The sequence below is a fragment of the Lithobates pipiens genome, unplaced genomic scaffold, assembly GCF_037356315.1.
Source record: "Lithobates pipiens isolate NorthernLeopardFrog02 unplaced genomic scaffold, aLitPip1_a1.2 Scaffold_18, whole genome shotgun sequence".
Classification (NCBI taxonomy): Eukaryota; Metazoa; Chordata; class Amphibia; order Anura; family Ranidae; genus Lithobates; species Lithobates pipiens.
In genome coordinates, this window is record NW_027507758.1 from 388,880,420 (window position 1) to 388,897,573 (window position 17,154).

At 42.8% G+C, this 17,154-nt stretch overlaps 1 protein-coding gene across 1 annotated transcript in view; it reads left to right on the forward strand.

The window, feature by feature from the left end:
- TINAG (tubulointerstitial nephritis antigen) overlaps positions 1–12,854 on the forward strand; it is a 157,169-nt gene extending 144,315 nt beyond the window's left edge. The window contains exons 10-11 of the mRNA XM_077487814.1: positions 1,122–1,161; positions 11,688–12,854. Of these exons, the coding sequence (XP_077343940.1) occupies positions 1,122–1,161; positions 11,688–11,816 (169 nt within the window). The 3' untranslated portion in view covers positions 11,817–12,854. The remainder of the gene's footprint in view (positions 1–1,121; positions 1,162–11,687) is intronic.
- Positions 12,855–17,154: the final 4,300 nt, after the last annotated feature.

A 17,154-nucleotide genomic window follows, 5' to 3' on the forward strand; every position in this document is an offset into this window, starting at 1 on the left:
TGCATAGACACACTCCATGGATACACTATAATATACTGCAATATAATGTGTCAAATGTACAGTGACACACAGAACTATATGGCATTAAACTGGCAGTAATGCACACAGAGCTATATGGCGTTAAACTGGCAGTAACGCACACAGAAGTAAATGGCGTTAAACTGGCAGTAACACATACAAAACTATATGGCGTTAAACTGGCAGTAACGCACACAGAACTATATGGCATTAAACTATCAGTAATGCAATCAAATAGACAGTGTTCAACCATCACTACACTGATGTTATCTGAACTGTCCCTACTCTAGCTATACACTAATGTCAAGATTACTGACACGGTCTCTCTACACTACACTGAAACTATATGAGCTGTCCCTACTCTACACTAATGTATGTATGCATGACATGATCTCACTACACTACAATTAGACTATCTGAGCTGTCCCTACTCTAGCTGCACACTATGCCAAGCTGAATGATAGTCCTACTCACGGCACTCACACTATACCTAAACTGACACTAAACTAATATTCCACACTGACAATTGAAGCAAAATAGTGCACAGTATAGCATACTAACTAACTAATAGCACTGAACAGAGCCCTATCTTCCTCCATGCCAAATCACACTGAAAATAGCTGCCATTGAAAGATTCATTTTATACTGTGGGGTGGGAATGAGCCATGATTGGATAAAGTCATGATGACAGTGTCCAGTCATGACTATGACAGTGCTCTGTGCCCTGACTGGCTGAAGCTTCCATTGCTTCAGCCAATCAGGGCTTGCAATGCACTGTTCAGCACCGCAATGCATTGTGGTCTGTTCTGGGGGCCCGAACAAACGGTTGAATGGCCCGTTTGTTCGGCTCTTCACCGAACGCCTGAACAACTGTTCTAAACTAAAAGAAGTTGCCTTTAGATGCTCTTTAAAACATACAGCATATAGTACTTATGAAAAGGGGCTATAAAGAGAAACTAGATGACTGACCCTCTTGTATATAGCCAAGCAAAATCCATCATAAGAAAAGCAGATAGAAGCAAAGAGATACCCATAAAGCAACTTTTTGTTTTTTAATGTTTATAATTGTATAACAGTAACTTGTCTCACTGCGCTCCTTCTAGGTGGGGGGCTCAAGGAAACTCAGAAAAGGATAAGTTCTGGGTAAGTTTAATCTGTCATAAAATTGATTACCTATTTTTTTACCTAATAAATGATAGAGATGAAATTTATTATTTAGAACTGTATGAGCATAGGTTGATGTTAAAAGCTGACGTAAGGAAAACATTCCTATAAAATTGTAAACACATGCTTTGGTAAAAATTATGCATTTGGAACACATGCGTTAAGCTCTATTTTCTGATAACTAATGTTTAGTTTATATCAGCAAAGGCCAATGTCGAATATCTTCAGAGAAAAAATGTAAAACGCATTAGAAATATATCTGAAATGCATCTGTAGCATTTGCTATATGTTTCACATGTTTTCCAATGTAAACATTTGAATTACAAACTGGTGTAGAATGAGCATAAAAAGGACAGCTGCTTTGTTACAAACCAAGCACAATGTGAAGCCAAATTTATATATATATGAAGGCCAGTATGGTGGCCTGTAATTATGGGAGGAGCCCGGAGGGTATTTAACCAGACCACCCACAATGGTCTGTGTCAGTTCCAGTGCGCGGTACTGCACATCACAGGGCCGACTGTTCCTAGCTCACCTTGTGTTCGTGAGTCTGTGCATCCGATCGCAGGTGCTTCTTCATTCGTAGTCTTCATCAGCAGTTCCCACTCATGGTCGCAGGTAGAATCCAAACCTTTTCGTATCCTGTGCAATCTTGTGGTTTATCATGCTTCCTATCCTGCACCCCTTTCGTAAAAAACCTGCCTCTGAGTTGTTGTTGCTCATGTCCTGACATCATTCGGCACAGGCATAGTACATTCGTAAGTTCCTTTTGCCAAACATACGATTCATTCATAGATCCAAGCCTCTGAGCCACTGTCGGTAATTCTCCGATATCACTTGCCATAGGCTTCACTGGTTATAAAATTCATTGTCCATGGGGTTGCCAGCTCATCCATTTGGAGATGAGCATGTAATGTTTATATGGGTTTCTGTGGCTAATTGAGGTATAATTAAACCCACCTGGTCCCTTCTCTGCACTTGGTTAGCCTAGGAGGATGGGTGGTTGGTAGGTGTTCGGTTTCACAGTAAGGGATGGCATACACTCTACAACCAATTTGTATCAGATGCTCCTCACTACCGATTAATATCGGATTCATTTTCATACATTTTACAAACTGATTCGTATCAGATGCATTGCAGAGGCCGACTCTGCCAACTCACTGCGTGTCCATGTAGATGTGCTTTCGAGATAAGTCATAGGTTTTCATCAATTGTCCCACGCTCGCTGTCGCAGGTAGGACTTGTTGTTACCTTCTACCGAACTGTTCCCCTTCGTACACCACCTACGGCTTTGTAGGTCTTACTCGGTTATTTGCACACATTCATTCTTACTGCCTATCTCCATTCCTCATTCAAGCCCAGTCGCATCTGTGACATTGTGACTCATGGCAGCCTCTACTCGGCACCATTTGTATTTTACCGACTAGGGGGTATGAACCGCACGAATAGCACAAGCCACCTTCGGAACAAGTCGCTTATGGCGCAGGGTCTCGAACCTGTGTCCCACACACTACACCCCCTACTAAACCCCCACTTCACCTAACTGACCCCCTACACCTCCTACGGAAAACACACACTTCACTTAACTGACTTCCTACACCTCTTACTGGATACTGAGCACACACCAACAGCTGATCCAAATCTTCGGCTGAAACATCAGCCCTATGATTTGGATCCTCGGCAATCACAAGCCCCTTCAACCACTAACACCATCAGTCGATGGGAGTCCAGTTGTATCACCAGCGCAACAATTCGTATCTGTAATACAAGCCCCCTCGTCACTTGACATCCACAACTGATCTGAATCTAGTCACATCGGGTCAACAATTCGATCCTTGGCAATACAAGTTCATCGATGGATCCGAGTCCAGTCATAGCAACGGCTCAATGATTCAGATCCTTGGCAATACAAACTTTCTTCGACTGGTCCCTCGCAAATAAACCCCACCAGTGCTCACACCCCAGCCCAGTTCAAACTAGTTGCATCAGCATTTAGGAATACAGTGGAACTTATGATTCAGATCCCCAGCCTTACGTTTATGAAAGCATTAACATTCACATCGCACTCCATCTATTTGTACAATGTTGCGCACGGCCATTCCTACATACTTATAATTCCGCTAACTTTGTTTTCGCCTTTCAAATAAGGCTACTTCCTTGCAATCGCTGCAAGCATTCCAGCAAGTGGCTCAAACTGCCGCTCATCATCTCCAGTAGCAACACGGCTGCTCATCCTTTTCTCTGTTGCTTTCCCCTTTTAGGTCAGTTAGACAACCAGTTGATCTACTCTGCACCAGGTTTGGACAGTATATTCCAAAGAAAAACAAAAACAAAAACATTGTTGAGCTTGCGGCCCCCTGATGAAGATGCAAGCTTGCATCTTCATCAGGGGGCCAGCTTTGCCCTGAACAGCTCTTTGCAATCCCCCTTGTCAAAGCAAAATTCCCATGTCACCTTACTACAGGTTCCCGCTCAACCCAGTTCTTGACCTCAACCTAGACTTTACAACTAGGGCATAAAGTCAGGTGTGTAGTTCAAAGGGATACCCCCTTTCTCTTAAACACTCTTTCACTACATATTTTTTACTTCACATACAGAATTCAACTTGCTCCTGAGGCGTTAGTAACCGTCACACATACTTCTGTGTAGGGATGGCTGAACTGTTCGCCCATCGGCCGGTTCGCGCCGAATTTTGCGTGTTGCCTTCCTCCACATACATACTGCACTTCTCTAGAGACTTTTGTCACATGGTCATTTAAAAAATGACAGGCAGAGGAGGAGACAGGCCCTTCCGCAGGGGTAGGGCAGGAGCAACAGGCTTGAGCCAAAGTGGCAAATTGCAGAAGGTGCGTGCGATTACATCAAAGGACGCACCAGACTTGGTTGAGTGGCTCACTCAGCCTTACTCTTCTGCACCCTCCTCATCCTCTTGATCTGCACCCTCTTCTTCACTCCCTGCTATGTGCACCCCCAAAGACACTACCACTAACACCACCATATACCTTCCGCTTGAGTCACAGGAATTATTTTTCGATCCATATCAAGACATTTCCGATGAGCAGCCACTCTTGGCATTGGATCAGGAAGAGGAGGTAGCAACAACCGTCACTCAGCAGTCTGACGACAGTACCCAGATCAGCCCAAGAAGGAGGTTGGTCCCCGCTGTTGCTGCCTACTCCGAGATCTCTAATTATAGCGGTGGGGAAGGTGACGTCGATGATGACGTGTCTAGTGATGTCACGTGGGTGCCCACAAGAGAGGAAGAGGGGGGGAGTTCAGAGGGAGATATGGACCAGCAGATAGGGAGGAGAAGCAGGAAGAACTTACATTGCACAGGGGGGACAAAGCAGACTGCGAATCTATTAGGAGTGAGGCATCAACCATGTACGGTCACATCTCCCAGGAAGCCGGTACATGGCTCCGCAGTGTGGGCTTTTTTTTAACTTGTCCACTGCTGACAATAGTGTTGCCATCTGCAATCTTTGCAGTCGACGCATAAGTCACGGTAAGCCAAACACTCACCTAGGGACGACCACCTTAAGAAGGCACATGAGCTGCCATTACCGAGCCCAGTGGGAGCAACGGAACACACAAAGCCACACTCCAGGCTCTCACCGTCCAGCCTCGTCTTCTACTTCTCCTTCTCCTCTCTCCTCACAATTGTCCTCCACCTTCTATCATGCCAAGCTCACGTTTTTCTGCAAAAAGGCAGGCTTCCGTGGGCCAAATGTTCGAGCATAAAAAAATGATGACGCCGGATAACCCTCTTGCCCAACGGTTGACGGCTGGCTTGTCAGAACTGATAAAATTTTAGTAAAAAAGAGGGGGAAAAGGGGAGGGAAGGGGGAACGCAAGTGTATCCACTAATAATGGGTCACTCTAATTTGACCACAATTAAATCCTTAATTAAGGTATTGGTGCCGTAACCAGGTAGCATATAGAAAAAAGAAAAAAGAAAAAGCACAGTTTGAAAAAGACTCAAACTGCAAAAGAGGTTACTTTTGGGCTCCAAAAAAATCTGGATAAAGTTAGATCATGCAAACTAGTTATATTTTTATTTTTATGTATTAAATTACAGTATTCACTATAGTTAAATTATTAAAAAACCAGAAGGCAATTCAGAAGGAATACCCATATTTAAATAGACAATACATATATATAGAAAAAGACAAACTACCAACAGGACATACATAAATAACACTTACAAACAAACATAGAGACTGACGCTGGTCCAGACCGATTGCTGTTGGCTGCCATAATTAATCAAGGAGAAATTCTCTGGTTTCTTTAAACATTTAATTAGCAGTCAACAGCAAGTCTTGGGGAGAAGGCTATTAATCCATAATTATAACCAACAGCCTGGTTTCTACCTGATTTTATAGCAGAGTTTTCATTAACGAATAGGTATAAGGTGCAAGTCCATGCACAGATGTTATTGTAAACAAATTTGTTATAAATACGTTTTTCTCTTTTTTTCCTCTTAAACCAAGTTACTTTGTTTCAGAAAAATATTTGTCCATACAGATATGCACACTTCCAGATGAACTAAGACCGGAATCATTCAAAGTAAATATGTTACTGCCCAGCAAGGTTATTCATTGCGGTTATATTTGTAAGCCCCGCGGTATCACAATATTCGTTCGGCTAATTGAGAAATATACAGGTGGATGTACGTTACCACGGCTCTCTTGAGCACCGCTGCTGGATTCTCCGTTAAAGAAAAGACCGAATGTCCAGCCCTTCACCATTGACTCTGCGGGTGTATTGTGGATACTATAATCCAACATATAGCCGAGTTCACTCAATGTGCCACATACACAAACCGACCGTACGCCAGTCGTCTGTTTTCCGAAGTTTATTATCTTTATCAGCACGTAAGATCCTGTATAGATGAGGAAGTCGCAATGCTGGATGAATTCCCAGGGGGGGCTACTCTATCTGAGACAAGTCAACAACAGGGGTCTGAAGAGGAGTCAGAGGAGGATGGTGGCGGGGCGGATGAGGAGGAGCAAGAAGAGCATGCTTTAAACCTTTCTGGGATCCCTGTTGTGCGTGGAGGAGTGAGAGGAGAACGAGGAGGATGACATTATCCTGGATGATGAGCAGGAGCCAGGCCACCACACCGTTCCAGTTTAGTGCAAATGGGGGCCTTCGTGCTCCAGTGTTTTAACAGGGACCCCCATATAAAAAGCATAAGTGTCAAGGACCAGTACTGGGTGGCTACGTACTTAGACCCCCGGTACAAACACAAAATGGCAGAAATGTTACCACCTGTCACAGAGGGCTGCCAGAATGGAGCACTTCCAGGCCTTGCTTCGAGAAATGCTGCATTCTGCTTTTGCGTGCGCTGGCAGAGGAGGAATTCCCACTCCCAGAGAAAGAGTTGTGGGTACCAATCCAACAGCGCCTGCAAGAAGAGGGCGGTGTGAAGATGTGTTGGTGACTTCTGATATGAGGTTATTCTTTCAGCCGACTTATCGACAGGTGTCATCTGGATCCAGCATCAGGGAACGCCTAGATCGACAGGTGTCCGACTACATGAGGTTAATGGCCAATGTGGACGCTCTGAGGAGTGATGAACCCCTGAAATGCTGGGTGGGCAGGCTTGACCTCTGGCCAGAGCTTGCCCAATTTGCAATGGAACTGTTGGCTTGCCCCTCGTCCAGTGTCCTGGCCGAAAGGACGTTCAGCGCAGCAGGGGGGATCGTGACCGATAAGCGCACTCGCCTAGCTCACGACAGTGTTGACTACCTCACATTTATAAAAATGAATGAGGCATGGATCTCGGAGGAATTCAACACATGTGACCAGTAGACCATGTATATCTCTATAAACTATTTATTTAATCGAGCACACAGACCTTTTTTCTACTTTTGGCTCACTTCCTTGTCCAAAAAAAGCACACCGTACTATATACCCGTACCCTCCTGTTTGGAGAGGTTGAGCGATGTCATACTTTTGGGGCCCAGCAGCGAGTTGCTGCTGTCAGTGCTCTCTATCTCGGTGCTGGTGTCAGTGCACTCTATCACGGTGCTGGTGTCAGTGCACTCTATCTCGGTGCTGGTGTCAGTGCTCTCTATCTCGGTGCTGGTGTCAGTGCACTCTATCACGGTGCTGGTGTCAGTGCACTCTATCACGGTGCTGGTGTCAGTGCACTCTATCACGGTGCTGGTGTCAGTGCACTCTATCACGGTGCTGGTGTCAGTGCACTCTATCTCGGTGCTGTTGTCAGTGCTCTCTATCTCGGTGCTGGTGTCAGTGCTCTCTATCTCGGTGCTGGTGTCAGTGCTCTCACGGTGCTGGTGTCAGTGCTCTATATCAAGGTGCTGGTGTCAGTGCACTCTATCACAGTGCTGGTGTCAGTGCTCTATATCAAGGTGCTGGTGTCAGTGCACTCTACCGCGGTGCTGGTGTCAGTGCTCTATATCATGGTGCTGGTGTCAGTGCTCTATATCACGGTGCTGGTGTCAGTGCACTCTATCACGGTGCTGGTGTCAGTGCAATCTATCACGGTGCTGGTGTCAGTGCTCTATATCATGGTGCTGGTGTCAGTGCTCTATATCACGGTGCTGGTGTCAGTGCTCTATATCACGGTGCTGGTGTCAGTGCTCTATATCACGGTGCTGGTGTCAGTGCTCTATATCACGGTGCTGGTGTCAGTGCACTCTATCACGGTGCTGGTGTCAGTGCACTCTATCACGGTGCTGGTGTCAGTGCTCTATATCACGGTGCTGGTGTCAGTGCACTCTATCACGGTGCTGGTGATCATCTCCTGCACCCTCTTCATAGCCTACCCTGACCTACCCTAGATCCGTATCTGCATGCAGTATTGGATCTAGGTCACAAGTACGCAGGGTGCTCATTCTATGACTATCACTGCTCATTTTCAGCTAAGGCAGCAGCCAGACTCGGGCTGGTCCTTTATCTTCTGCCTCTTAGTGTTTCTCTCCCAGGTACAAGACCCAGACTAAATCCTTAAATTAGACGTGCCAGCAATAGCGGATCTGCCCATGTGAGACTAATTTCTCATGAACTAGAATGGCATGTCAATGTTCATTCTGTCAGCATCTCCCTCTTTACCTCAGGTAGTCATGGATGCTGCAGCCTCCACAGGTCCTCGCCTCAATTTTTGGCCATCTTTGGTTGACAGGGCCATGGCCCTCAGAAATCCGCTTGATTCCCGGGTTCAGTTAGTCCTCCTCTTTATTCAAACTCTACCCCATTTTTGCAGCAGCTCAAGTCTGAGGTTGCAATTGGGCAGGACAAACAGTGACGTTTGCCACAGACAACCAAGCCACAGCCAATATTATGAATAAAAGCAGGTCCAAGTCGCTGGTCATCATGGCCTTCCTGCGCAGGCTGGTGCAACTATCCCCACAGCACCAAATATCCTCTGCGTCTACATCCCAGGCAAATGCAATACTCTGGCCGACGCACTACCCATTTTAACTTTGCGTTGTTCTTTTTGCAGGAACCTGGAACTGACCTGACCATGTCTCTTATCCCACATTGATCAAACAACACTTTGACGATGCTACCTACCTTGTTAATCTATCAATCATTCTCACAACACCCTGAAGGCTTACCGTACTGCCTGGAAGATCTGGGACAGGTTCCTAGCCTCAAACCCCAGGGCAATATCAGGAGATCTCCATCACATCCTGGCCTTCATATCATACTGCCACCCACAGTTGGCATTGTCACACAATACCATTAGACTCTACTTAGCTGGCATCCAGTATTTCATCTCCTTAGAAGAATCTAACAAACCATCTGGATTGCTGCCCATGCGGTCAAGTCCATTCTGTGTGGTAGTCACAGGCAACAACCCCAAATCAGTAGTAAATGCCTACCTGTCACCAGCGCCATATTCCGAGACATGTCTACCATCTTGTCGTGTTCCCCTTTCAGTTAATTTCAGCCTGGTCATTCAAGCAGCCATCTACCTGGCTTTCTATGGCTTCCTACCCCCCAGTGAATTCACAGTCACCGCCCCAGTTGTAAGATGTTATGTAGACGCCACCTCACACGCAATCAGACTTACTTCATCTTGCACCTCGGGGGGCCCAAAACACAAAAGTCCGGTCCGGTAGTTGATATCAAACTTTTCCAAACTCTCAACACCTGGTGCCCCGTGTCCATTCTAGATCAGTTATTAGCTCACCTGTCTGATCCCTCGCAGGACAGCCCATTACTACCATTACCGATTAGTCCCCTAAGCAGAAACCAGTTCATTAGTCACGTCAGGATACTTTTGCGCAACTTAGGCCTTGACCCCGGCCATTTTTCCGGCCATTCCTTTCGCATTGGAGCAGCATGAAACGGGGTCTCAGACCACGTGATCAAAAAGATCATGGAAATCCACCTGCTTCGCTTGATACATCCCCAATCCACAAGTTAATATGTCACGAGCCTTCAGCAACCTTGCCCTGTAGTTTCTAAACGTAAATAAATAATTACCTCCCTAACCAAATCTTTTACGCCCTTCTCTTGGCATACCACCCAGCAGACCAGGGCTTACCCTACAGCAGGCCAGGGCACACTTAGGGTCTATTTTATGTTAGTCTTGTGACATGTTTATGTGTTTTCATATTTCTTAGAGTGGAGGGCTCCGACCATAAATAGTAAGGCCAGTATGGTGGCCTGTATTAATGGGAGGAGCCTGGAGGGTATTTAACCAGACCACCCACGATGGTCTGTGTCGGTTCCAGTGTGCGGTACCCACCCACCCATTCCCTTTCTCAGATCTCATTCAGCTTTTTTGGTTGAAAATTCAGACCCAACTCCCTCTGCCCATCATTTCAAATTATTTATATCAATGCTCCATCTTACAAGCCCAACTGCGTTTCTCCTCACCCTCACCTCATAGCCTATGGTGGTTTACTCAGCTTCAACTCACTGCTTTCCTTCACAAACTTAAAGTAGACATAAACCCGATTCATTAAATTTGAGCTGGGCACATATATCTGCAGTGTTTTCTTATCTCTCTTCAAAGCACTATGTCCCATAGCTGTCTCCTGTCCCGTTCTTCTGTTATCAGCCTGACAAGTTCTCCATCAACTGTGATAAAATCAGCCAGAGTTTTGTGTTGGGGAGGATGCTATAAAATGATTAACAGAGCCCTGAACCATTCAATGATCAGATCTGAAAGTCTCTACCTATGAGGAGAGTGGATGGGTGCCTTTCCTCCAATCAGCTGCCTTGGCTGTATACCCAGGCTTCACTACAGTGTTAAACAGGAAAAGAAAATATCCCAACACGACGTGCACTTTCTAAACAGTATATAAGCTGTATATAAAGACAGCAGATATACATGTAAAACTTATATAAGGAGATTTGTTTCATCCATGTGTATCATCTGAGACAGGCTGTTCACTTCGTTGGGTATCGGTGAGGGTTTACATCCACTTTAAGAGGGAATCCCATGTGGTGCATTCTCTCAAAACACTGGAAGACTTTGTCTCCTGTGATGCACCCCCATACCACAATGTATCCCAGTTATATGGAACCTTGAAGAAGGGGACTGCCGGAGGGGAAATATGAAATTCTGTCTTTATGGTACTGGACCGAGTTGACCTCAATTGCATATACCTTGCCCCGCCTAACACTTGTTGGAGATGCCGAGAAAGTGAGGGCTCCAACCTACACATCTGGTGGGACTGTTGTTTGAGCTGACCATTTTGGCAGGATGTATTTCTTTCATGCAATGCCATGTGCATCTCCAATGTTCAGTGTTTCACAGCCCTGTTGTTGATGATCCCTGGGTCCATCTTCAAAATTAAGAGGCATTCTATAGCATTGTCTACTAGCAGCCCAGGTGGCTATATTCCGATATTACAAATCTACTTCTTTGCTCCATCTTCTGGAATGAGCCCAGATTTTAAATGAGATCACGGCAATGAAAACAATTAGTGCAAAACATCAGCAATCTTGAGCAGAGATCTAACAGTGTCTTGGTGCCAAAAACTAGAGACATGTCATGCTAATTGAACACCGGATATGGCACTTACACCAAGCAAAAAATGCTTTGCCTAAGGGCTATCTCTGTTCTGGAAGTTGTTTACACAACTTTTATCTCTGAAAAAAAGGATACTGAAAATATTTATTAGGGCAAGGAGTTTTTAACTCTTGAATCCCTGACCCAGTATGTTTGTTTGCAGTCTGCAGTTGTCTGGTTGCCATGCTGCTCGTGTAGTTTCTTCATTTATTCAATCATGGACCTAGATCAAGTAAATCGGTCCTAAGTTCTGGCTTCAATGACTGTACTCTTATTCTAGGCCAGGAACAGTAATGAAGCTAAGTGGTCAACACTACATCCAGGCAGTTATCTTGAAAGCAGGACTGAGAATTGTTGCATACAGTATGTAGTAATGCATATGTTGAGCATGACAGTAGGCTACTGTGAATATGACATGCTCTTAAATTGCAAAACAAGTCTTAATTTAAAAATGCTAACCTTTAGAAAAGTAAATATTTGTTTTTATTATTATTATTATCTGTTTCAGATCATTGCAAATTCTTGGGGAAACTCTTGGGGTGAAAATGGATATTTCAGAATTCATCGTGGAAAAAATGAGTGTGGAATTGAAAGCTTGATCATAGCAGCTTGGTGTCATGTTAATACAATTTTTTAATGAGACATTTTGGGGTTGATTTACTAAAGGCAAATCCACTTTTTACTACAAGTAAACTGCAAGTGCACTTGAAAGTACACATAAAGTGCACTTGGAAGTGCAGTCACTGTAGATCTGAGGGGAAGATCTGTAATGAGGGGAAGCTCTGCTGATTTTATCCTCCAATCATGTGCAAGTTAAAATGCATTTTTTTCCTTGCATGTCCCCTTCAGATCTACAGCGACTGCACTTCCAAGTGCACTTTTCATGCAGTTTCAAGTGCACTTGTAGTGCAAAGTGGATTTACCTTTAGTAAATAAACCCCTTTGTTTAATTGATTACAATTTGTGAATTGCACAAAAAGTGCAATACCATAAACTATTTAATTATAGTAGTACTATTTAATTGTATTTAGATTTATTTTTTCAGAGCTTATATTTATGAAATTTACCAGTTATTTTGCTACCGTTATTCATATTTTATAACATATTATTTGTATTATGTCCATTTATTTTTTAATCTACTACAAGCTCTGTTAACTTAGCAAATTGTATTTATAATAAATATTTGATATGTATAATGTAAAATTGTAAATAATGGTGACTTGTTACCTATACAATTTTTTGGTTAATGGAATTCAGACATTAGTGTTACAGAAACAATTCAGGGTGAAGCCAGTCAAATACTTGGAATAGATGGTGTCTTGCAATTTCTTTTTCTTAGTCTTCCAAAACCCATATCAGCATAATTTACATTAGGAGAATGCACAGCAAAGCAATCAATATTAACTGGTTGAGGTATGGAAAACTTTTCAGTTTCTTGAAATATGCAGTCTACCAATAAGTAAAATTGAAGAGTACGGGTAAATGGTTCACTTAGCAACTTGTTTACACTTAATAACGGCACATGATATGATTGCCCCCTTTCACTGCTGTTATTTGCCATTTCGTTGGAACCTTTTCTTTTGATGGTTAGACTTAATTCAGATATCCACAGTGTAACAGTTTAGGAAAATTAGTATATAAAGTGTAGCGCTAAATATGATAGTCTGGCCAAACAGTGCCAAGACGACCTTACATGCAAAGGTACAAAAATTAAAATACTTTTTTTATAATAAAACTAGTGGCATGTACTAAAGTGGTATCAAATATGAAAGATGCAAAAAATTGTAAAATGGTATTAAATTTGAAAGATACAAAAGATGTGACCAGTGCAAAAATTATATCATCTCACATATATAAATATAGAATAGGCTAGTAGTGAACTTGCATAAAAACGAATTATTACAATGTAAATAAATATAAAACAAATCATGCAAAACGTCTTTAAGTGAAAAAGTCCATCCAAGAGAGTCTGGAGTGACACTCCATAGCAGGAGGATATCGTCTATGTATCTAGCCCAAAGAACCAATGATGGGTTCTGTTGGGCATAGACAACATCCTCCTCCCACTTAGCCATGAAGAGATTCGCAAAGGCTCGGAGCAAATTTGGCCCCCATTGCTACCTCCCTTTGTTGGAGATAGTAACGTTCACTAACTATACTTAGTGGCAAATTCCAGAAGCTCAATCAAATACTCACATTGAAAGGGCACCAGAGAGTGTTCACGACCCAAAAAGTGGTGGACAGCCTCTATGCCCCTCTCATGTGGTATACAAGTGTATAAGGACGCCACATCTGCCATGGCTATGATGTAATTATCCTGTACCTCAATATTCTCTAGTAATCTAATAGTGGAACCTGTGTCCTTCAGATATGGTGGAGTTTTTCTAACCAGGGGCTGCAGATAGAAATCAATATATCGGCCTATACGTGATGTGACCGAATTCATTCCACTCACTATAGGTCGTCCTGGGGATTTCACCGGATCTTTATGGATTTTGGGTAAATAATATATGGTGGGTATTCGTGGAGCTGTGGATATCAAGAAAGTCTTTTCTTTTTTATTTAAAATGTTGAGGTCATGACCTTTAGTGATAAGATCGACCAATTGTCTCTTATATAAACTGGTAGGGTTGTTAGGCAATTCTTTATATGTACCTGGTTCGCTAAAAATTCTGTACATTTCTAATTCATATTGGTTTTTGTCTAAAATGACAATACCACCGCCCTTATCGGCCGAACGTATGACCAGATCCTTCTAGTCACACAAGGATCTGAGTCCCACTTTCGAAACAGGCTGGCGGCGAATAGGTTTCTCAGGGAGTTTGGCCAAATCTTTAAAGATCTTGACAGCTGGTGCCACTGGAACAGGGGGGACGAAAAGGGACAGGTTAGACAGTGCAGAGTGATTCCACTGCCGCCATTTTTTTTAAAAAAGCGTTTGAAACACTTTTAAAATGTAAGTGTGTTACTTTTTAATAAAATTTTCATTGTCATATGGAATTACGCTATATGGTCCTTTTCCATTTACCGGTTGAAACTTTATAAAATATACTCCTGTGTGGAGACGGACCTTTTCTAAAAGTCTTGGGACGCAGTTCCAGAAATCGCATCCTACGTTGTCAGCTGACAATTTAAAGCTCTATTGACTTATAGAACGTAGGTTCTTTTGGGTCTGAGCTATCTGGTAAGCTCATATCTTTACAGGCGGTGGTACTGTCACACTAGTGATTGCGTGTAAACATATACTGTTTGGTGTCTTGAGGAACGCCCAAACTTTCGATTAAATTACGTGGGATCTCTGCATGATGGACTTTTTCACTTAAAGACTTTTTGCACGATTTATTTTATATTCATTTACATTGTAATAATTTTTTTGTGCAAGTTCACTACTAGCCTATTCTGTTTATATGTGAGATGATATATTTTTTGCACTGGTCAAATCTTTTGATACCATTGATTCAAATTTGATACCATTTTACTATTTTTTGCATCTTTCATATTTGATACCACTTTAGTACATTCCACTAGTTTTATTATAAAAAAAATATTTACATTTTTGCACTTTTGCATGTAAGGTGGTCTTGGCACTCTTTGGCCAGACTATCATATTTAGCACTACACTTTATATACTAATTTACCTTTTTGAAACAAATTTATCTGTTTTTTGTGTTAGCTGCTTGATTTCATTTATTCAAAGTTTTCAGACAGCGCAGTGTTCCTCGGATTGTATAACAGTTTAGGAAGTTGGACATAAGTTGGCCGCGTACGCAGACGATATTTTATTTTATGTTCAGCAGCCTAGGGTTACTTTACCAAACATAATGGCCTCTCTACGGGTCTTTCAAGCTCTTTCTAATTTTAAAATCAATATGTAAAAATCTGAGATACTTAATATGTTCATTCCTTCAGCCGAAGCCATGGCGTTTCACCCATTATTTCCTTTTACTCTGCAATTAAGAGTTTTTAAATATTTGGGTATTAACAGCACATTGTTCAAATTTGTTTTTCAATAAATTATCTTCCTCTTCTGAATGCAATTAAGTCTGACTTATGCAAGGGGCCCCATATATCTCATTCCTGGCTGGGTAAAATAAATACATGTAGAAAAAGTAGAAAGGATTATGTCATCATGGATTCTATTTATTTTTCAAATAATTCCTCTTGGTGTCTGCGTAGGGTTTTTTTCTACCCTTCATTCTCTGATTTCCCATTTTATATGGAAAGGACAGCATACAAGAATCTTTCATGACACATTATATCGTACAAAATAGTCAGGTGGTTTAGCTCTCCCTAATTTTAAGTTATATTATCAGGCAGTATCTTTAACACGTATAGTGTATTGGAAGTATGCTGGAGACTCCAAGCTTTGGGGGAGCCACAATACGCTGACTGTATCCACCCTGGCTATCTGGGATTATTTAAACCCCCAATGCTCATGGGAATACAATTCTCCACTGATACCATTGTTAAAAAAAAAATTATTTTCTACCTGGATCTTTAGATAAAGGTTTTAGATCATGGTTCTTGGATGATATACCTCATACCTAATAACAGTTGAGGACTCTAAAGCGATATGGACCAATGGTTATATACCCAGTTATCACATTTTGTGCACTACTTACCAAAACCCATCCAATCGTTAGATTATTTAACCCCGATGAGGCTATGTTGCAATGTAAAAACCCTTCACTGCAATGTCTCTCATAATTTTAGAAAGTTGTCCTGTGTCTACAAGAGCCAGTTTACCAGCATATCTTAGTCGTTGGCTAATAGATTTCCAATCTTCTTATCTTAAAAGATACACAAAGGGAGACGATTCTGCAACTTTCTTATGTGTCTTCACTAGGGATGAGCTTCAAGTTCGAGTCGAACTCATGTTCGACTCGAAAATTGCCTGTTCGCCTGTTCAGCGAACAGTGAACAATTTGGGCTGTTCGCAGCAAATTCGAAAAGCCGGAACACCCTATACAAGTCTATGGGAGAAATCTAAAGTGCTCATTTTAAAGGGTAATATGCAGGTTACTGTCCTAAAAAGTGTTTGGGGACCAGGGTCCTGCCCCAGGGGGCATGGATCAATGCAAAAAAAAGTTTTAAAAACGGCCATTTTTTCAGGAGCAGTGATTTTAATAATGATTAAAGTGAAACCATAAAAGTGTAATATTCCTTTAAATTTCGTAGCTGGGGGGTATCTATAGTATGCCTGTGAAGGGGCGCATGTTTCTGGTGCTTAGAACTGTCCCTGCACAAAGTGTCATTTGTGCAGGAAAACAAGTATTTTAAAATCACTTGCGGCTATATTGTCGGCTCTCCGTAATAGAGAGAACACTCAATGAGTGTTCTCTGTATTAGCCGACAATTCATTTATTCATTGATTAAAAAAAAAAAAAAAAAAAAAAGCGTGGGGGTTCCCCTAAATCCAATTACCAGGCCCTTCAGGTCTGACATGGATATTAAGGGGAACCCCGTGTCAAATTTTAAAAAAAAATTGACGTGGGGGGCCGGGATCTGGGGGTCCCCTTGTTAAAGGGGGCTTCCAGATTCTGATAAGCCCCCCGCCCGCAGACCCTCACAACCAACGGCCAGGGTTGTGAGGATGAGGCCCTTGTCCTCATCAACATGGGGACAAGGTGCTTTGAGGGGTCACAGACCCCCAAAGCATCCTCCCAATGTTGAGGGTATGTGGCCTTGTACGGTTCAGGAGGGAGGGGGGGCCGCTCTCTCGTCCCCCCCTCTTTTCCTGCGGCCTGCCAGGTTGCGTGCTCGGATAAAGGGTCTGATATGGATTTTTAGGGGGACCCCCACATCAATGTTTTTAAAAAATTTGATGCGGGGTTCCCCTTAATATCCATATCAGACCTGAAGGGTCTGGTATGGATATTTAGGGGGACCCCCACGTCAATTTTTTTTTTAAATTTGACACGGGGTTTCCCTTAATATCCATGTCAGACCTGAAGGGCCTGGTAATTGAATTTAGG